We start from the raw sequence: 22375 nt of genomic DNA on the forward strand, positions 1-22375 counted from the left end.
CTCAAGGTGTTATAGTATATATTATATACCTCACCATTTGATATATAAATGTTACTACTTGTGTCTTGTAGTTTGCTTTCAACATAACTCAAATGCAAAGACATGGTTATTCCTAAATCAAGGGAGGAAACCAAGACGATTTTCACCAAGCTTCAATGACAATTCCATTCATGCTTGTGAAAATGATTATATCCTTTTGTGAAAGGTCTACCAGGCAAAATGTGTGGAGTCTTGAATGAGTGATGGCAAGGAAGTTGGCTTGATGAGGACCAAGTATACTTGAAGAGCTTCGAAATCAACTTCAAAAACCGTATGTGCCAACTAGGGAAAAAATGGTCATACAACTACTATTGTATCTTGAAAAGGGATGAGATCAAGCACTAGACCAAAACTTGTTATTGGAGCAGAAATGGGCTTTGGAATAGACATCCACATTGACCATCATGTGCCTATGTAGTAGACGCATTGCTTGCAAATGCAACCTTTCCAACCAAAAGAATGATGGACCTATGCTCTCAACAAATTAGTTTTGCAACATATGTTTAGTCAAGCATCCCATCATCTTCTTGAACATGTCCAAGTTTGGACCATGACTTGTCTAGATGCATTTCATGCAATTTTCTTCATAACTTACTAGTTACACCCATCAATTGACACATGCATGATATTCTTGATATTCTCCATGCATGACATTCGCAATATTCGAAAATATGAAATGGCCCCAAGAATATTATAAAACCATTCGTTTTGCAAAATAATTCATTCATTTTTTGAATACAAAATTTAAAAAATTATTAAATTCACTAAAAAAAGAACAATTATTCATTAATAGATTATAAAAATATGAACACTATTAAGTCTCCTTACGTGTCAAATAAAAAAGGGGAGATTTTATGAACCTTTATTTTATTTTTTTTACTTTTTATTTTAAACAAAACAACTATTTTATATTTATTATAGAAATATGATTAGCATGAAATATCCACAAAATTTGGGAGACAAAAACGAGGAATTAATGAACCTTTATTTTATTTTATTTATTTATTACTTATTTATTAAAAATAAAACAAATACTTTTACATTCACTACATAAATTTATTAGTGTCAAGTCCCTTTTTTATTGTCCCCTTTTTATTGTGAAGTCCCCTTTTTTTATATCTAGGAAACTAAAGAGGGAGTTTATGAACTTTTTCTCTTTTTCTAATGCTTTTTCATGCATTGGTATGTGTATTCATGTGAATTTGTTTGGGAACCCTGCGAATGCAAATATGTCAACCTATGGTTACACCTCTTGATTGGACTAAGCATACCCTCACTATGCAAATATGTCAACCTATGGTTATACCTCTTGATTGGACTAAGCATACCCTCACTATGCAACAATGTCCAATAGATAGCCCCGACATTATCACTGAAGACCACAAACTTTTTGCATGAAGGCCACTCTCTTGTACATGTACAATTTAGTTGGCAAGACTCTCAATTATTTGTACAAGTAATGTTTGTGGGACAACCGTGGCCTCGAGTGGTGTTACCTTCAAAACCAAAAGAAGATAAAGTACCAAACGTTCCTCGGTTTCTCTAGCAATTTCCAGAAAGCAAATGAAAATTGCATAGAATATGTCAAAATAATATAATAGAAAGCCTCAGAAAATTCATTAAAATTAGCACGATCGATTTCGGTTCTAGAAGTGGAAAAAACAGTCACTTTTGGGGGCTAATCTTGACAACATTCTCAAGGAGAAAGGATATGAGGATGCACATCATTTTGATCCAAACATGTCTAGTCATTATGTACCCTCGAACTATGCTTGTCTTTTATCATTTACCATTCCTTGGAATTCTCTCAAAGCTTCTATAGCTCTACAATACTCCTCTTCTGGAAGTGAGAATCCAAATTGAATGTGTCCAGGAATGCTGCTGCTTCTGCTTAAGTGAAGATTTGTACAATCAGAAATAACTTTTATGATATTGTCATTATCCAGCTCTAACATTTTCGTTGAGCCCAGAGTAGTTTTGTAAGTTATTTGTTTTCCTTCATATGCTTTTGGACTTGCTAACAAAGATACTCCGCCCAAAGGTTTTAAGGGCACCCAACCAAAGTTTCCAAGCATCTGCCAAAATAAAAGTGAGTATGTTTCATGATTCATTGTCACGTCAAATGCTTGTAAGTAAGAAAGGAAAAACTCCAAAAAACCCAAAAAATTATTTCCCCAAATGTTCTTGTTCAACCCATCAAGCAATTATATGATCAGTTTATCCCCTTTTCCTCACTTTCAGGGGTTGACCACAGCATTTAGGGAAATAATGCACATGTAGGGGCATTTGAGTCAATAGCAAATGAAGTCTTCTTCTTTATTTCAACAAATGCCCTAAATAAAATCTAATCATCAAACGTGCATTTTACCTCACAGAATGAGTCAGCTCTGTGAAGTAACCAGTTCCTTTGTTGCATCAAATCTTGATGACAAATTCCACCCTCATTGTAGAGCTTCAAAAGCTTCTTCATGGCATACTTCAGCGTGCCATGGGGCCTGACCATATTCAAATTATCCTTGAAACCTTTCGAAAAGGAATCCTGCACCAAAGCATAACATAGCTCTAACCCCCCTGTTAATAATTGCAACGAGAAGTTCCCAAACACTGTTACATTTGAGCAATCAACACCTTTGAGGTTCCAAATTGCATGCTCTTGCAACCCAAACTCTAATCCAGAAAACGATGTGTCCACAAACAAATGAGCACCAAATTTTGAGCAACAAGATATCAAATCTTCAATCTCAGATTTTGAGTACACCATCCCCGTAGGATAGATTGTGGGTCCAGTAACATATAGAAAAGGCTTGTCAGATGATCCAAATGCTTCCATTACGACTTTCTCTGTAAGCTTAAAAGAATCGTCTGCCTTAGTATGAATGATCTCTACACATGCCCCCAGAAGCTTAGCAGCGTATATATATGCTTCATTAGATCCAGCAACAAAAAACAAAGTCCCACAGACATCTCTACATTGAATTACTAATTTCGAAAAGATTGCTTTGGTACTGTCACTAAGAATGATCTCTGATGAAGAATTTACTGGGATTCCAAATTTGATATCGATAAACTTGTAAATCTCAGGTATTAGATCAGTTTCAACATCGGTAATGTTTTGTCGTGCAAAGCTTTCAAAGATGGCCATTTTCACAGATGTAGGTGTTGGAAGAAGATTTTCAATTGAATTCATATATAATTCATCTCCATTTTGTTGTTTATTCAAAACTTTGACTTCCCGAAGACATTCTAGCATATTTTTCGGAACCTCAATCAGATTCGTTTTTGTCTCTGCAACCGGAGATCTCTGTGGCAAACCAGATAATGACACTCAGTAAGCATTACATAAAATATGCAAGTGTATGCACAACGACAACAGAAGATAATACCTGTGGCATGGGATGACGTCCTGGAAGCTGAAAAGTAAGCAATTCTTGAAATAGGCAACCATAATAAAATTGATTGGATACTGCGGTTCCTCCATTTAAAAGTTCCCCCATTTTTTCCATGAGGTAAAGAACATCTTCGTTCTCAGAGATGATAAATGCAACTTCCAAATCACAATAAACCTGGCAAGCCATAAACACTTTTCAATTCTGAAATAACACTAAAACTCTAATTTCAAATGCTATTATGATCTTACCCTTACAAGAAGTCTATGGCATTTTGGCTCAAGCAGGTAAGCATTCACAACATTATTTTATACAATTAAGATTTGGCTAAGAAAGAAAGAAAGATATTAACGTTTTTAAGAGGCCATAATGGCATATAAGAACAAACAAGAGATTACATCTTAAGTCTATGGCATTTTGGCTTAAGCAGGTGAGCATTCACAACATTATTTTATACAGATAATATTTGGCTAAGAAATAAAGATATATTAACGTTTTTAGGAGGCTATAATGGCATATAAGAACAAACAAGAGATTACATCTAAGTGTTGTCTCGTCTTTGAGAACAACCAAAATAAAAAATGTTACTAAGTTTTAAAAAAAAGATCAATAAGATAAAAAGAGACTAAAGAATCTTGTTATCGGCACATGTAAGATTCTCAAGTCAAATATATTGTAATCTTTGTCTTTGAAAGATCTCTCATATAGGTCGATCCAAAATGGAGAGGTCTTCGAAGCGAGGGAATCACCTAAGATGGCGGGAGATAATGAACTTTATTTGTCGATGACAAGGGTAATGAGATCGTGATCCATGGAGAAGTTCCAAGCATCGTTGGTCCTCATATTCTATTACCTTCCATAGTGGGCCAAAGCAATGGCATCACCCTCTTACTTCAGAAAAGACACCACAGTGACAAACGTAGTGTTCTTCGGATTCCACTCCTTATTTCTTCTAGAGGTACTCGTGCATATCTGCCTACCTCAAACTCAACTAATATGATGAAGTTCACAGCTGCCTTATAACACTGGGCAGCACATAGGATAGATGTATGTTCATATACACGATGGCCTGATGATGAATCCATCCTCCAATATGTGTCAAAAGTGAGTCTTATAGTGGGCCATCTTCATACCAAGTGATATTTTGGAGCTGATCCATGTTATCTTCTTTTCGAAGTTTAAAATACCCATTCAGATCACTCTATCTACTATTTTCCACTTTGGTCATGTTTAGATGGGGATAGTCCAAGCTATATTGAAAAGAGGTAGTGCATTTATGCTTATGCATTTCAGCATACCAACAATGGGCGTCTCCATGTTCAGCAAGTTGTCTTGATAGCATGAGTGCCAACCTTGAGTACCTTCCTTTAGGAATCTCCCAAAGATGTTGGATGCAGGTCGCTGATCAGAATAATGCCTTGATGATTATAGGGCTCCCATCTTTATCCAGATTACGTCATCGAGCGTTGATGCTTTGCTCCTCAGCATGCGGGCAATCATTGACACTAAAGGTCTTTTTAAATCTTTCCAGTTATTTTCCTTGTTAAGACTTAGTCCCCACGTTTACTCCATAGAGAAGAGCTGGTGTTTAATTTCAAATGTGCTTGCAATGTTTTGGCATTCCAACTCAACCCAGTGAACATTCACATATCATATCATACAATAAGTTTCTGATAAGATTCTAACTACATTATATTATACACACTTTTTTCAAGACACAGCTAGACTTACTTTATTTTTTAGAAGCCCACATACAATTGTTGCATGATTCGGTAAAGCACGAGCTGCAAGATATTGCAGTACTCCATTCGTTCCAGGCATACTAGAAAGCTCTATATGATCAGAAATATCAAGTAGTAAACGTGAACCAACTCTAGCACATGCATCAAGAAGCCGTTCAAAAGCTGTGCACGATTTCATCTCAAAATCAGCTAGGGTTGAAACAACAACTTGAGGCTTGAGCCGATCAAGAAGCTGTAGGACAAGATCAACACGCTTAGGTGCTTCAATCACCGTGATATTGTTTCCAAATACCTGCTTCACTGGGCAGATTCCGAATTGCTGCATAGAACAAGCTATATTATTAATTTAGATCATTATCTTAGAAAATGAAAAAATAGTTGATTTTGTGTTATATAATTTAGGTAATCATCTTAGAATAGTGAAGTCTGTGTAAAAAGTGAGAACAGCAATAAGGTACAAACGCACCTTTGCTGAAATAGTAGTCAGCCACTTGTGAGGTAGCAGCATCGTAAGACTTCCATCAACCAAGGCAAGTTCTGGTGAGAAGAGAGACAAGAAGTACTCAATTGCATGTGCTCTTGAAGGAAAGACGAGAATGTTCTGCCAAAGTTATAAATCCATGTTATCTATAATCACAATGAACGCTTCATAAATGGAACAGACAGTTGTGTCTAACAAATAGTTATCTGTTGAAGTAAGACGAAAATTCTTTGAGCACAAGGATGTACAAGGCCATCAGGAAAAAACAATATAGAAGATAAAAAGAATTCCCTGCCTACAGATATAGTCCACTCTCTTGAATTCAAATACTTTTAGATGAAGTACCATTCCTTTTACTTGAGGAGCATTTATCACTACGCATTCATTGTCAGAACTAATTTGCAGAAAGAGAGACAGCGGATGCCTGAAAACAAGGATATATTTTCGAGCAAGAAAATAAAAAGATACAAGATGCGTAGAAATGCTATGATCCCTTTCTCTTCTACTGTTAGACTTGTAAGTGGGACCACACAAATAATAGGATGGCAAACAAAATAACAATTCATCAGAGTTGATAGCAATGAAAATTAAATAGGACAAACCCAGAAGGTGACACTTATACTCTGCATAATATGCATGACAGGCAAGGAAAATGACCAATATGCAGAACAGGAAAGAAAAAAAATATATATTAACGTCTTTTCAGAAACCAAAATGGCCGATAAGACCAAACAAGAGATTACATCTGAAGTGTTGCCTCATCGTTGAGAACAACAAATCAAAATAAAATAAATATTACTCAGTAAATTTAAAAGTAAATAAGATAAAAAGAGATGACAGAATCTGGTTTTCGGCACATGTGAGATTAACTTTTGTCTTCGAAAGATCTCCAAAGTGAAATTCCCCATCTTTTTCTTAAGATAACGTTTAGAACTTTGATAATGGACAGCAAGGTTCACTGATCTATTGTATTTTCATACAGCAAGGTTCATTTGTCGCACAACTTTTAACTTAGCCAGAAAAAATTCAAGATTCTACCCACCTGCACACATGGTTTCTAGGAACATATAAAAACTAGAAACATAAATTCGCTAGGAAATAGTAAATATTCATGCAAAGAGACTTACCTTTGGGCTTAAGGGTATGCTGTGATATAGACGCAGAAAATCAGAAATAAGGTTCTTGAATCTTGTTGATCCCACCTGCAGCTCGTAAGGAAGGTGTGATGTTGTTTCAAGTGCACCTGCAAGATGTGCTAGAAAAGGAATCTTTTCTTCCGCAACTGAATCATCCTCGAAAGAAAGATCCAATGCACCTTTAGTCTCATGGAGACTGTTACTTAAAAACTTGAAGATAGTTTTCACCTGGAACATTTTAAGCAAGAAAAACTAGTATCATTTTATGTTAATGATAATTACACTCATATTCTGCACAAGATTTATTGCAGAAAGTTCCCATTTACCTGATTTGGTTGTCTAAGTTGACAACTATAAACTGAAAGCCCATGTGAAATTTCACCACCAGATTTAGCATGTGCCCATGCAGTCCGTGCACTGATAGGTTCCTCACTGACACGACCCATAAAAAACTCAAACCGATGTGGACTGTTATTCTCAATCTCAACCAGTGCTAGAATGTCAGTGTCAGAGGCCTGCAAAAGAAGAATTTGAAACTTCTAAACACTATCTCACTCTTCTCCATTTACATTGCCATGCACGAATTTAAAAACTACATCAGCTTGGCTCAATCACTAGTGCTTTACTCTTAAATAAACCTAGAGCTGAAACCAAGTTTAAGGAAATTTGCATTCTCCGTTCTCTAGATTGGCAAATTTATGCTAAATTCTTAGCGCATATTTACATCTTTGACATATTCTCTCTCTTCAAGTGTCACAACATATTTAACAATCAGCAACGGTTCAGTTCGGTTCAAGAGGGTCCAAACCAAACCGTTTAAATTTTTTTAAACCTGAACCAAACCGAACCGAACCATGATACCGTTAAACCTAAGCATTAAAAAAATTTCAAACCATTAAGCCATTAAACAGGTAAAACCACAGTTTTGTGGTTCTGTTTCGGTTTTCAGCTTAGGTCAAATTTAAATTTTAAAATTTTAAAAATTTAAAAGATTTCATTATTTAAATTTTTAAAATTTTAAAGATTTTCCTAAAATGTGAAGATAAGGCATGAAAATGAAAAGATTGTTCAAAACCAATTTTTTATAATTTTTTTTATAATTTTTAAAAAAATAAAAAAATAAAAACCATTAAAACCGCGGTTGAAACCGCGGTTGAAACCGCGGTTGAAACCGCGGTTGAAACCGAACCAAACCGTTAAAAAAATCCAAATCTGAACTGAACCGAACCGTTTAAACCATTAAGCCATGATTTCGCGGTTTGGTTCGGTTCAAACCGAACAGTTGCCGATTGTTAAGCATATTTTCTTTGCTTTTGGCAAGGTCTTTTCCTAAGGAGACTTAAACTTTACAAGCCAAATAATTTAGACCTATTTGAGAAATAAAAATGATATATCAACATATTTTACGAGGCCAAAATGGCCTATAAGAACAAACAAGAGATTATATATTAAAATGTTGTCATGTGTTTGAGAACAATATACTAAAATAAATATAACAAAGTAAAGAAGTAAATAGAGATAGAACTAAAGAATCACATTATCTATATGCAAGATACATAAGTCAAATGGACTATAATTTTTTTCTTCAAAAGAACTCTGGCATAGGTCAATCCAAAATGGAGATATCCCCAAAGCAAGGTAAGCATCTGCAATACTGGGAGATAATGGCCTTTATCTGTTTTCAACAATTTTTCCCTATGTTTCCTGAGTTCTAGCAAGAACAAACCCAAACAATGGTGGTCCTCATAATGCATTGCCTTGAGTTGGGTGCCAAAGCCTTGGTTAAAGAGGTAATGGCATCTCCCTCTTATTTCATAAAAAAACAGTATAGTGGCAAAATTAGTGTTCTTTAGAATCCACTCCTTGATGACACAATTGGAAATTTATTTCTTGCAGAGGTATGTGTGCATGGCTGACTGGTTCAATCTCTAGCAGATGTGAAGAGATCCACTGCCACCCTATCACACTACACAGTGAATGTGACAGATTTATATCCATATAAGCTGACCCATTCTATTTGCTTATCCAATTCGATAATATGGATTAAGATCATTCTATTGTTTTCCACTTTGTTCGTGTTGAGATGGAGACAATCCAAGCTATCTTAAGACGGTAATGCATTTATGCTTAGGTCATGGACTTGAACCATTGTTGTGTCTCAGCATACCAACAATCATTATCTCCATGTTCAATACATTGCTTTGATGACATGACAGCCAACCCTGAGTACCTTTGTTTATGGAGCTCCACAAATCATTGGATATTGTTCATTGATCAGAATAATGGCACAGTGATTATTGGGGCTACTTCCATCTCCCTTTGACTTATATCATGGAGCACCAATGCTTTGCTCCTAATCATGTGACAATCATCGAAACTAAAGTTCTCTCCAAATCGATTCAACTATATGCCTTGTGAAGCTAGGTTCTCAGATTTCTACTATATAGACAAAAGTCAGTCCGACAATATATCAAATGCCCACAATTTAGTTAATGGTTCTTGGAATTGTATATGTGCACATTGTCTTTATTGGGCACCAATGCCTGATATGCACAAGAAAGATGAGCACAAGCAACCTCATGTAAGGAGAACCGAGGCCCAATGAATGTTATTCCTAAGTACATGTAGGAATGTGTATATGCCACCTTTTTCTCTACTTTTATATTTACGGAGTATTACTTATTTTTTTGATTTGTTGTTCTCAAAGACGAGATAATAAGATGTAATCTCTTGTTTGGTCTTATAGGCCATTTTGGCCTCTTAAAAGACGTTAATATATCTTTCTTTCTTCTTTCTTTCTACTAAGAAGAGTTCTATTTCTGATCTCATTACCATGCTTCAATGGTGTTAAACAAAATCACTAGTTTTACCTAGGTTTTTAGACAAACCTTTCTTGCACAAAATGATTTTAAATCATTTAGATGTCTTTGAAGTCCCTCTAGAAAGTCAAAGTTAAGCACAATGTCCCCAGCATACAGTAATACCTATATAGCTAGACCCACAAATCATACTCATGAACCACCAAATCTTCCTATGCAATGTGATACCTCATCGATCTAGATGCCTGAAAAGAGTGGATGATAATAGGCATCCTTGTTTTACGCCAATTGTGCTAGCCACAAACTCCAATCACCACTGGGAGATTACACTTTTCCTTTCGCAGATTCAAACAAAGTGTAAAAGAATACGTGCGGAAGCTTAACAGACACAAGCGGGTAACAATAGATAAAAGACAAGAGACAAAGAAGATAAGGAAGGTTTGATGGAAAGCTTAATCAACACAGTATAATGGGAGAGACTGAGAGGGCAGAACACAGAAAACTCTATTTCAAAACAATACTCTAAAACTTTGTACATAGGATGTGCTCAAAGAGCACTTGTATACAAGTCCATACAGATTGACAGAAGTACTGACTCATACTTCAATGCTCATCAATGAGCCCCTACACTAACTCTCAAAATATATTCCTCCGTGGAATATCTATCCAACGGCCTCCCCGTTTACACACCGCTACGGCCTCTCGTTGCGCACCCAGTTTTCCTGCTCCCTTTCCTGGTCTTTTCTGCCCCTCAAGGTTGGCACGTCGACGTGCCGCAAACCAAGCGCACCCGAGAATTGTCGCAACTTGGCGAGACCAAGGGGCTTGGTGAAGATGTCGGCAGTCTGCCGATATGTCGGAACATACACTAGTTCAACTTCACCGGAGAGGAGACGCTCGCGAACAAAATGGTAGAATCTGCCATCCCGAACTTGAAGAGCATACTTAGCACATAATGTCGTTGGCTGATTAGTATGCCTTCGGGGGCACGGATCACTTCGATCCCGAGGAAGTAATGAAGGTCCCTTAGGTCCTTCATGTCGAATGATGCCGCGAGTTGGGACTTTACGCGGCCGGCACCGATGATGACTAAATCATCAACATAAAGTAAAATACTAACTGGTCCATGTCGACCTTGCCGAACAAACAATGAAGAGTCCAATTTGAACGTCGCAAACCCCATCCGACGCAGGCGCTGCGTGATCTTCGCGCTCCACGCGCGCTGGGCTTGTTTTAGTCCATAGAGGGACTTCTTCAGTTGGCATACCGCCGAAGTGTTCTTTTCGGACTAAAATCTGGGGGGGTTGTACCATGTACACCTATTCCTCAAGTTCTCCTTGCAGGAACGCATTCTTTACATCCATCTGATGTAAATGCCACCCCTTTACCGCGGCTACCGCAAGCAGGGCACGGACGGTTGGCATCTTCGCGACCAGCGCAAAGGTCTCATTGTAGTCGATGTCGTGTTGTGCGTATCCCTTCGCCACTAACCGGCACGCCAATTTGCATCCTTCGCTTCTACGTAGCTCTCCGGCTCACGCACTTCCGCCATTCGCGTCATATACGCATAATGAATGTACTCGTATCCGAACCGCACCACGGGGTTCTTCTGGCGGGTAGATTGGCGTAATTGCTCATTAGCCGATTTTGAGGCCCTCTTGGCCAATGCAAACTTCGTTTCCGAAGGTCCGTCTTCGTTCTTCTCGGAGTTGGATTCGCTTCGATCCGACTCGTCTTTGTCAGTGCCGTACTCCGGCATCTTCTTCTTTCCCTTCTCTTTGCACGTAAACCGTCTCCTCGGCTTCCTACGCGGGGAATGCACGGCCGAGTCTCTACTACTCGCCGGCTCTGCGTCTGACTGGTCATGCCAACTCAGTTGCTCATTCAGACCACTTAGCCTAAATGAGATCGGACTCTCTTCATCGCCTTTCCTCACACAACAGCCAATACCCCCAAACTTGGTAGAGTAATACAAAATAGTTGGTATGATGAGGAATATTGTGATACAAGGAGATGCTTGCAACATGATGTAACTCGGGGCATTCATGTGTGAAGGTTTCCCTACTAGATGGACTCAACATACCATTATGCCAATCCTCAAGAGTGGAGACCCCATGATGCCAAGCAACTCTAGGACAATGATGATTGGTCATTACTATGCTAAACTATATCGCTCGATTCTAAAGACATATGGGCAGAGCACAATGGCTGCCGTTCAGCTGGACATGCAGGCTTTCGGAAGGGGTTCACAAATATGGATCACATATTGACCCTTCGAGCCCTTATTGAGAAGGGCAGAGTCCATAATAAGAGGAGTTTTGTTGCTTTCTGGATTTCCAAAAAGCCTTTGGCATTGTGGCACGTGCTTGGCTTATGCAACAGCCAAAAGCCCTTGGTGTTCCTACATATATGCAATGGCGAATCTATGCACTCTCTAAAACTGTGTCAAGCAAAGTGCGGTCTTCCAAGGGCTTGTCATATTCGCGTACGTCCAATTTGATGGACGTACGCGAACGTTTGCATACGTTCGCGTATGATACGCGACATTCGTTTGGATTTTTTTTTTCCTTTTGGTTTTTTTTAGTTTTCTTTTTTTATATTAATACTTCGTTACGAACAAAAGTGACGTCTAACACACACACACACACCCTCTCTCTCTCACACGAGAACTGACAGATCTTATCTCTCTACAGAATCCAATACACACACTCAAGGACTGACAGAGCTTCTCTCTCCCTCACGCAGACAAAACCCTTAGCTCCTCTCTCTCTCTCTCTCTCTCTCTAGACATACACTCAACCACTGTCTCCTCACACATGCAAAACAGGGCTTCTCTCTCTAGACCTCTCTCTCTCTCTCTCTCTCTCTCTCAAACACACACACACACTATGTAGTATGTTCATTGTATGTATATATGATTATATCTATGTACCGCGTATGGATTTCAATCATACTCGGAGCCTTTTCACGTATGAGTATGATACGAATATTGGTGTATGAGTATGGCTAGAACTATGGTGGAACACACGCTCCTACACATACCTAGTGTAAAGAATCTAAGTCTAGTAGAGTTTAGAATTCAGAAGCGTAGTGTATGTGTGAGAGAGAGAGTGAATGTATAAACAAGAGAAGGAATTACAGAGAATAACCAGAAAAATAAGAAAACACACAGTAGGGGGATGACAGCTTATGCACTTAGAGAGCTATATTAATTATCTAAAGATCATCAACTAAACTGAATGGCCAAAGGGGGTTTTATATACAAGTCCTCAAGGGACTGCCCTATTAAATGTGTTGGTGGAATCTAACCAAGATATCCACTTGAGGACGATTTTGTCATAAGAATATCTAATATTCTTTGACCACACTAACACTCGACAACTACACGAATTACAATAAAGTGTGTTGTCACACACTCGACAACTACACAGATTACAATAAAGTGTGCTCACACACTTTTTCATACATCGTCCTTTTGTTCACACAAGTTGAGCTTGATTCTCAACACGCCCCCTCAAGGTCAATTGTGTGTCCTCTTAAGCTTGGTTGTCTTGGTGTAGTTGAAGACCCAACTGCAATTGGTCGGACTACTAGACTGTGGTTTTCCCATTGTTCCTATGTACTCGATCTTGATCTAGCAATGTCGATCTTGCCAATCCAAAATTCCGGGCTTTGGAATGTCTTCCTCTAACTTGCCGGGTCAAGTTGGATTATATGTGCTAGCCTTACTTTGCCAATGCCGGTCTCACTCTTCCTCTTGTATGGTGCTGATTCTCCATGTTTTCCTTCGTCTTTGTACTTTTACTCTCCCCCAAGCTCAGCATATCGAGTGGCCTAAGGCCTAGATCCACTGAGAATTGTCATAGCTTGTCGAGACATAGCGCCTTAGTGAAAATATCAACCACTTGCATGTTGGTGCCAACTTATTGGAGGTCAATGTCACCGGCCAATATGCGCTCACGGATGTAATGATAGTGCACCTCGATGTGGTTAGTCCGGGCGTGAAACACTGGATTCTTTGCAAGCTGGATGCTGCTGAGATTATCACAGTGGATTAGTATTGGCTTGTTCACCAATTCGTTGAAGTCTTTCAGCAGTCTTTTAAGCCATACAGCTTCGCAAGCAGCTACAGTTGCGGCCCTATACTCCACCTCAGTGCTCGATAGAGCAACTGTTGGTTGTTTCTTGCTGCTCCAAGAGACTGCTCCACTACCGAGTGAAAACATAAATCCCGAAGTGGATCGCCTATAAGATGCATTGCCTACCCAATCAACATCCGTGAAGCCTTCGAGTCGAAGTGGTGCTCCACGCTTATAGAAGATACCATAATTAAGTGTTCCACTACTATAACGTAACACTCGCTTAGCACAATCCATGTGAGTGTCGCGGGGGGTTGCCATGAACTGGCTAAGAACCCGACCGGATAGCTGAGGTCTGGTCGGGTGATAGTTAGGTAGATAAGACTCCCAATTATTTGGCGATACTGTTTTGGCTCGCAAAATTTTCCAAAATCTGCAGTTAGCTATACTCCACCTCAGTGCTCGATAGAGCAACTGTTGGTTGTTTCTTGCTGCTCCAAGAGACTGCTCCACTACCGAGTGAAAACATAAATCCCGAAGTGGATCGCCTATAAGATGCATTGCCTACCCAATCAACATCCGTGAAGCCTTCGAGTCGAAGTGGTGCTCCACGCTTATAGAAGATACCATAATTAAGTGTTCCACTACTATAACGTAACACTCGCTTAGCACAATCCATGTGAGTGTCGCGGGGGGTTGCCATGAACTGGCTAAGAACCCGACCGGATAGCTGAGGTCTGGTCGGGTGATAGTTAGGTAGATAAGACTCCCAATTATTTGGCGATACTGTTTCGGCTCGCAAAATTTTCCAAAATCTGCAGTTAGCTTCATATTTCGATCAAGGGGTGTCGAGATGGACTTACACTCGGTCATTCCGAACTTGTAGAGCAAGTTCAACACATAGTGTCGTTGTGAGAGTAGGAACCCTTCTAGAGTGTAAGCTTAGCACAATCCATGTGAGTGTCGCGGGGGGTTGCCATGAACTAGCTAAGAACCCCGACCGGATACTTGAGGTCTGGTCGGGTGATCGTTAGGTAGATAAGACTCCCAATTATTTGGCGATACTGTTTCGGCTCGCAAAATTTTCCAAAATCTGCAGTTAGCTTCATATTTCGATCAAGGGGTGTCGAGATGGACTTACACTCGGTCATTCCGAACTTGTAGAGCAAGTTCAACACATAGTGTCGTTGTGAGAGTAGGAACCCTTCTAGAGTGTAAGCTTAGCACAATCCATGTGAGTGTCGGGGGGGGTTGCCATGAACTAGCTAAGAACCCCGACCGGATAGCTGAGGTCTGGCTGGGTGATAGTTAGGTAGATAAGACTCCCAATTATTTGGCGATACTGTTTCGGCTCGCAGAATTTTCCAAAATCTGCAGTTAGCTTCATATTTCGATCAAGGGGTGTCGAGATGGACTTACACTCGGTCATTCCGAACTTGTAGAGCAAGTTCAACACATAGTGTCGTTGTGAGAGTAGGAACCCTTCTAGAGTTTGAATGACCTCGATGCCGAGTAAATAATGTAAGTCATTCAGATCCTTCATCTCGAACTTTTGTAAAAGCAGCTTTTTAATCTTTTGTATCTCGGTGAGACTTTCTCCACCGATGACAAGGTCATCGACATACAAGATTAAGAAGATGGGGCTTTTGGGATTGTTCTGAACATACAATGAGTTATCAGATTTTGACATCCGGAAGCCAATGTCGTGAAGATATGATGTGATCTTTGAATGCCATGCTCTTGGGGCTTGCTTCAGTCCATAGGGCGGCTTCTTCAATCGGCAAACTGCATGTGGATGTTTGTTTGATTCGAAGCCAGGTGGTTGCATCATGTAAACTTCCTCCTCGAGCTCACCTTGGAGGAATGCATTCTTCACATCCATTTGATGCAAGTGCCATCCTTTTGCTGCTGCCAGAGCAAAATTACTGTCCTCACAAGGTCATTTTTGCCACCGGGGCAAATGTCTCCTCATAGTCTATGCCATGGGTTTGAGCATACTCTTTGGCGACTAGACGAGCCTTGAACCGATTGACCGTGCCATCCGTATTATGCTTTATCTTGAACACCCAGCGGCAACCAATTGGCTTTTTCTTGATTTCAGAGGATGGGACTAAATCCCAAGTATCGTTGTCAAACAACACGCGCATCTCCTCCCTCATTGCCTCAATCCACCGGGGAACTTGGGCAGCTTCTTTGTAAGTCTCAGGTTCTTGGTCTGCTGCGACCTTCATCATGAATGCATAGTGGTGGGCCATGTACTCATTGTACCCGAACCTAACTATCGGGCTCTTTTGTCTGTTCGATTGATGGAGTTTTCCTTTGGTCATTTCCGGGGCCTTCTTCATTTCATACTTGTTGTGGACCGATCGGGATGGATGATCTAAGTCTTCACTGGATGTCATGTCCTTGGCCTCTTGCTCAGGCATCTTGCCCTTTTCTTTCTTTCTACGGGTGTAGCACAAAGGTGACAGCACATCAGAGGTTTCTTCATGCTGTGCAAGACTCTGATTGCTGGATGACACCTCAGGTCCAATCAGCTAGAGTGTGGGCAGACTCTCTGCTGGTTCTCCACCCATAATGGTCGTTAGCATCTCTTCTTCTTCACTCTGAGAATCTGCTCCAGATCTGCTTGTTTCGAGCACGGTGGGGGTCACTAATGTTGGGCCATACCATGGTGTCACCTCATCAAATACCACATCTCGGCTTACTCGTGACTGTCGAGTGATGGGGTTAAAACACTTGTAACCCTTTTGCTCAAGTGAGTAACCAACGAGGATCATCTTCTCTGATTTTGGGTCAAGCTTTCTCCGCTTCTCATCGGGGACATGCACAAATGCAATGCTGCCAAAAACCTTCAAGTGCGAAAGGTCTGGCTTTGTCCCAAAATACTTTTCGTGAGGGGTGATGTCATGGACACCCTCGGTTGTGCACCTATTGATGAGATACACAGCCGTAACTGCTGCCTCTGCCCAATAGATCTTGGGCAAGTTCTTCTCATGCAGCATGGCGCGGGCCATCTCAAGAATTGTACGATTATTCCGCTCAGCAACACCATTTTGTTGTGGTGTGTATGGGCAAGAGAATTCCCGGCGAATCCCCTTCTCTTCTAAAAAGGCCTTGAACTCGGTTGAGAAGTATTCTTGGCCACCATCAGACCGTAAGCATCGAATCTTGCGATTCATCTCATTTTCCACACAATTCTTTAACTTGACAAAGTGGGAGAAGACTCACTTTTCGACTTCATCGGGCATATCCAGGTATGCCGCGAATAGTCGTCAATGAAGGTAACGAAGTACCTACACCCACCGATTGTCGTTGTTTGAGTTGGGCCCCATACATCTGAGTGGATGACGTCCAGCAAGCCTTTACTCACATTTCTTTCGCTTAGGAATGGATGCCTATGTTGCTTGCCTAGTTGGCACACCTCACATACATTATCAGGATGTTTCGAAGTAAATTGTGGCAATCCGTGCACAGCCCCTTTTGTTTGCATTGATCGGAGTTTACCGAGGTTTACATGGCCAACCCTTTTGTGCCACAACTCAATATCAGACTCCGCCTTGAGTCCCTTTGCATACATTGTTGTGTTCACCTCCGTCGCATCAAGAATAAACATGCGACCTTCTCTTCTTGCATGAGCGATAAGTTGGCCTTTATCCTCGATGAAGCAACCTTCTTGGTTGAATCGCACTTGCATTCCTTGTTCAACAATTTGGCCAACCGAGACCAAATTCTTTGTGATTGTCGGGACATGCAATACATCCTCCATGTAGCCCTTGTTGTCGTGATTGTTAAGGGCCACATCTCCAATGTGCTCAATCATGTGTGTGGAGTCATTACCGGTCTCCACCACGCCAGGTCTCTCAGGTTCCCTCAAATTCATGAACCATTCTTGATGACTTGTCATGTGATTTGAGGCACCTGGGTCCATGAACCATACATCATCAGGTTGGGAAACACTTGTTATCATGTTATTCGCCCGGTGTCGCATAACAAACATTGGCACTTTATTTTCTAGGTCAGCCATCACAGCATAGTTTGTTTGCTGCCGGGGTGAGGCAGCTGAGTCATTCTTCTTCTTCCGACACTCTGCTTCAAAGTGGCTAGGCTTTCCACAATACCAACACTCGGTTTGCTGGTTCTGCCTGGTTTATGCAGGCTGGTGGAAGCTCCCCTTTCTACCGGAATTCTCCTCAACCATTAGCATGGATTGCAAGTCGAAAAAGCTTGGGGGGTTCTCCCTTGTTATGGCAGTTCAAAATGAGCCATATTTTTGTGCAAGGCCGCCAAGACAGATATGCACCATCTCGTCATCATCAACTGCGACATTGATGGAGCCAAGTGAATCGCATAAGTCTTTGATCCGGACGGTATAGTCCATCACAGACATATCCCCTTGCCGAATATTGTTCAACTCCTGCCGGAGTTGAAGTTTTCTCGTTGTGGTTGAAGCCGCAAAAATCTTCTTCAAGTTTTTCCACGCTTCTGTTGGGGCTTTCGCATCTAGAATATAGCTTAACATGTGATCTTGCACACATGTTGCCAAACAATACATTACCCTATTGGCGCCTTGCTGCCATGTGGGGTAGTTGGGACTTGTAATATCGGGGGCTGTTTCCTGAGCTCCCTCGATATAAATCCAATACCCTTGCCCAACTAAGTACTGTTGCATCTTATATTCCCAAGATGCGTAGTTGTGCCTGTCCAACTTCTCTGTTGGAAGTGCACTACCCATCTGTGCATTCATTTTTCTGATTTAGCTTGACTCGTATGATCCTATTAAGGTGAGCCTCTTGCTGTGCAAAACTGCAGCGACGATAGCAGGTTTTAAAACAGCATCTAGCTGCTCACACAGTTTCAATGGTAGAGCTCAGTGAAGGATCTCTAACCCTCACGCTCTGATACCATGTAAAGAATCTAACTCTAGTAGAGTTTAGTATTCAGAAGCGTAGTGTGTGTGTGTGTGTGTGTGAGAGAGAGTGAATGTATAAGCAAGAGAAGGAATTACAGAGAATAACCAAACAAATAAGAAAACACACAGTAGGGGGATGACAGCTTATGCACTTAGAGAGCTATATTAATTATCTAAAGATCATCAACTAAACTGAATGGCCAAAGGGGGTTTTATATACAAGTCCTCAAGGGACTGCCCTATTAAATGTGTTGGTGGAATCTAACCAAGATATCCACTTGAGGACAATTTTGTCATAAGAATATCTAATATTCTTTGACCATACTAACACTCGACAACTACACAAATTACAATAAAGTGTGCTCTCACACACTCGACAACTACACGGATTATAATAAAGTGTGCTCACACACTTTTTCATACATCGTTATTTTGTTCACACAAGTTGAGCTTGATTCTCAACACCTAGGAATAACATTTACAGAGCCTAGATGGTTATTTATACTCTTGTCCCTCCCTCCCTCCCTCCCTCCATCTCTATCTCTCTCTCAAGTTTGTAACTAATTTCTAACTTTCAAGTTTTTCTCTAACCTAACTAGTAAACCACATAAACGGCTTAACCGGTTTGAGACGGTTTGGCAAGGCTCAAGCCAAGCCGAACCAAGCTCAAACCGTTTAGTCAAGCTTAAGCCTAAGCCTAGCCAAGCCGCTAAGCCGTTTTAAACCGGTTTAGCCAAACGGTTTAGGCTTGACCCGAGCCATTGCCGATCCCTAGTAATATGTCCCCCATAGTAGCAAATCTTATGATATCATCATATAATGGGTTTAGGCTGTAGGGTTTTAGGAATTAAAATCCTCTAAAATCCTAGAGAGGTTTAAAATCCTCTAACTTTTCCTATAATAAAAATCCTTTAACAACTTGCCTGATTTACTCTTGTTTGCCACAACTTGGAAATGCGAAAGCCTCTTCGTTCAAAAAGCCTTTCACAAACAGCTTGCCCTGGCCGTCCTCCAATGTTAAAAATCATCATACCTGATGGTTTGATAACTGAGATTCCTTCTTCTACTGCCTTTGCAATTAATCCCAAACCAAATTGATCTTCCACAAAACCCTAGCAACAACATATGGGAGTAAATGAGTGTAGTTTTAGTGTCTAGATATTGGAATGTAAATAGACGGATAATAGAAACAGACCATTCATGCACAAAACTACTGCTTTAAAGATGTTTAAAAGAGAACTAGTAGATGGATTCATGACCCAGAATCCAGATGCACATGAATTGCATTAACTGAGCGATAGGACTAAAATCTTCCAAAGGGCTAATACCTGAAGTGCACAGTAGTTGCTAAGAGAATACAAAAATTCTTCACTTGCATTCTCAGAAACAATCTTTTGCATTGCTTGAGGGTCTGGATTCAATATCTGCAAGAAACATCTCATGTTCATACAGATATATATCTTGATGATTGAAAACTAGGTAAAACAAAGAAAATTGAAAATAATAATTATTTGATACAGATATTGACCTGGGGAATGCATCCAACAACACGATCCAGTGACATCTCATGTGTTCTGCAATATTGAAGCAGATCTGATTCATGAAATTCTACTCTATCAAGCAAAGTTTTACCTTCATGATCATATACAGGAGAACCATCTTCATTTAAAGCATTTAAGTACAAGTTGATCCATGAGGCCTTGATTGCTCGAGGATTTATATCAAGCCCATATACCTGTGTTATACATAAGCTACCACCTAAGATTGGGTAAAAAGGAGCAAATAATTGATACTCAAACAGTTAATGTTTCCACCTTTCTTGGAGACCATTTCTCCGCAATAGCAATAGAAATCCAGCCATTTCCACATCCCAACTCTGCGAGATCTCGGTCCCTGAAAACACTGTCTGGTAACCTATTGATGCCCTCAAAGAAAGTAAAAGACCAATCTTCAGGAGTAAATATGCTAGGAAGCTCTAATAGAGTAAGAGTTTGCCTCTCTTCCCGAAATCCTGCAAAAGTATGAAGACTAATATAAATCATATGAGATTTGGGAAGTAAAACATGAGATCAAGTACCTAAAAAGTGAACTTTTAGTGGATATAGAACATTGGTACTAATAGATACGTATCCACTGGAAAAAAAAAATCTTATCTCCATCACAGAATATTGCTTGTGTTTTCAATGCATGATCACGAGTTCTCTCTCTCTCAGAATTGCAACTTTTTTAAATGATCAATACCAAACCATGAAATCATGGTGGAGTTCCAGAAAGATTTCTCCAAGGTTACCATCTTGCGTTCAATTTGAGAGAAACTGAGATGAATGCCTTGTTGCAAGGATAGGTATGTGAAATGAAGTTTGCATATCAACGAATGGGAAGTCATAGAGACTGCATTCTTGGTTTTTTTTGAGTTTTCTTGTAAACTTCCTATAAATTTCTGCATTCTCATATATTCCTATTACTTCATGCATGAAAAGAAAATTCTTCAAAGAATTAATTTATTCTTCTCTGAACAGTAGCTCATTAGGGAGGCATAAAACATCACGAATGTGTTTCTGAAAGGTGCTTCCTCACATATGCTTATATCCAATGCGAGAAGGGTTACAGCAGCTAATGATTGTCCATCCCAAAACAATTTCAAATAAAAATATGGAAGTTTTCTAACATCCTATTAATTTATCCTTTTTCTCATAATGCATGAAAAGGGTAACTAACTTTTTGCCCCAAAACATCTAATCACTCAAAACAATATCAGCCATTCCATCTAACATTGCAGAAAAATTATATAAACAAAATCATTTTCTTTTCTTCTCCTACCTTCACACCCAGTTACAGAAAGATCCTGATTCAGTAACGTCATAAGTTTATACGGCAAACACTTTATATAAATTCTCTGTAGTCATGTGCAACAAGGAAATCGAATAATTCCTAAAGAGAATGTTCTCAAACAGTGTTAAAAGGAGACCATGCGTCCACAAAACTTCAAAAGTTGTGGATTATTCAAAAATTGGAAATGTTTTTAAAAGAGAGCGGTGTCGTCTAGACATAGGCAGTGTTCCTGCATTTTCTGATACTCTCCTTTTACTTCATGCATGAAAAGGAAACTACTCAATGATTCTTTAGTTATTTACGGAACCTTAAAGTAAAGATAAATAGTTTTCCTTTCTTTCTGATTGTACCTTCATATCCGGTGAGAGAGAGGTTATGGATTCGAAAGTGGAATACAGAGAGACTGTTCTCAGAATAATCAGGATGGCTGTCGATGAACTTCTGAACAGAAGATAAGAAAACGCGAGCCTGAGCGCGAGAAGTAGGGTTTTGCAGGTTTTCTAGGACGGACTTAAGGGACTGATAGGCCTTATCGCTGGAGAGAGAACAGTCATTGAGGAAGGTTTGGACCTCCAGTTGATCTTCCATTACTCTGCTTGCGGAGAGAGAGAGAAGATGAAGAAGGCGACGACGAAGAAGAATGAAGAAGAAAATGGACCACCTTCTTCCGTCTTTCGTTTACGAAACAATTTTGAATATATATATATATATATGTATGTATGTATGTATGTATGTATGTATGTATGTATGTACGTACGTACGTATGTATGTATGTATGTGTATGTACATGCTCGTGACTAACTAGTACCAAAAATTAACGAAACAATTTTGAATATATATATATATGTATGTATGTATGTATGTATGTATGTATGTATGTATGTATGTACGTACATATGTATGTATGTATGTATGTACGTACATATGTATGTATGTATGTGTATGTACA

General features: G+C 39.8%; 1 protein-coding gene across 1 annotated transcript; it reads right to left on the bottom strand.

The window, feature by feature from the left end:
• Window positions 1–1708: 1708 nt before the first annotated feature.
• MMT (methionine S-methyltransferase) lies at window positions 1709–22077 on the bottom strand. Its single transcript, XM_087319925.1, has 12 exons — window positions 21777–22077; window positions 20409–20605; window positions 20123–20329; window positions 19923–20018; window positions 19518–19706; window positions 7111–7299; window positions 6776–7012; window positions 5634–5768; window positions 5157–5486; window positions 3423–3602; window positions 2408–3340; window positions 1709–2114 (listed from the first exon to the last, which is right to left on the bottom strand). Exons 1-12 carry the CDS (start codon window positions 22012–22014, stop codon window positions 1806–1808), a joined length of 3240 nt encoding a protein of 1079 aa, XP_087176051.1. The 5' UTR covers window positions 22015–22077; the 3' UTR covers window positions 1709–1805.
• Between the last annotated feature and the right edge of the window lie 298 nt (window positions 22078–22375).

Source organism: Azolla caroliniana, unplaced genomic scaffold (assembly GCF_043228905.1).
Source record: "Azolla caroliniana isolate FFs.n. ecotype wild unplaced genomic scaffold, voAzoCaro1.0.p SCAF_5, whole genome shotgun sequence".
In the NCBI taxonomy this organism is placed as follows: Eukaryota; Viridiplantae; Streptophyta; class Polypodiopsida; order Salviniales; family Salviniaceae; genus Azolla; species Azolla caroliniana.

What these genes read in the sequence shown, in the direction of transcription:
- MMT (XM_087319925.1), bottom strand. Translation starts at nt 22,014, where the DNA reads ATGGAAGATCAACTGGAGGTCCAAACCTTCCTCAATGACTGTTCTCTC. An exon ending in GGCAAACAAGAGTAAATCAG is followed by an intron (nt 7,300 to 19,517) that starts GCAAGTTGTTAA and finishes CTTCTTTTGCAG; the next exon opens with GCCTCTGACACTGACATTCT. An exon ending in GACGTCATCCCATGCCACAG is followed by an intron (nt 3,341 to 3,422) that starts GTATTATCTTCT and finishes GGTTTGCCACAG; the next exon opens with AGATCTCCGGTTGCAGAGAC.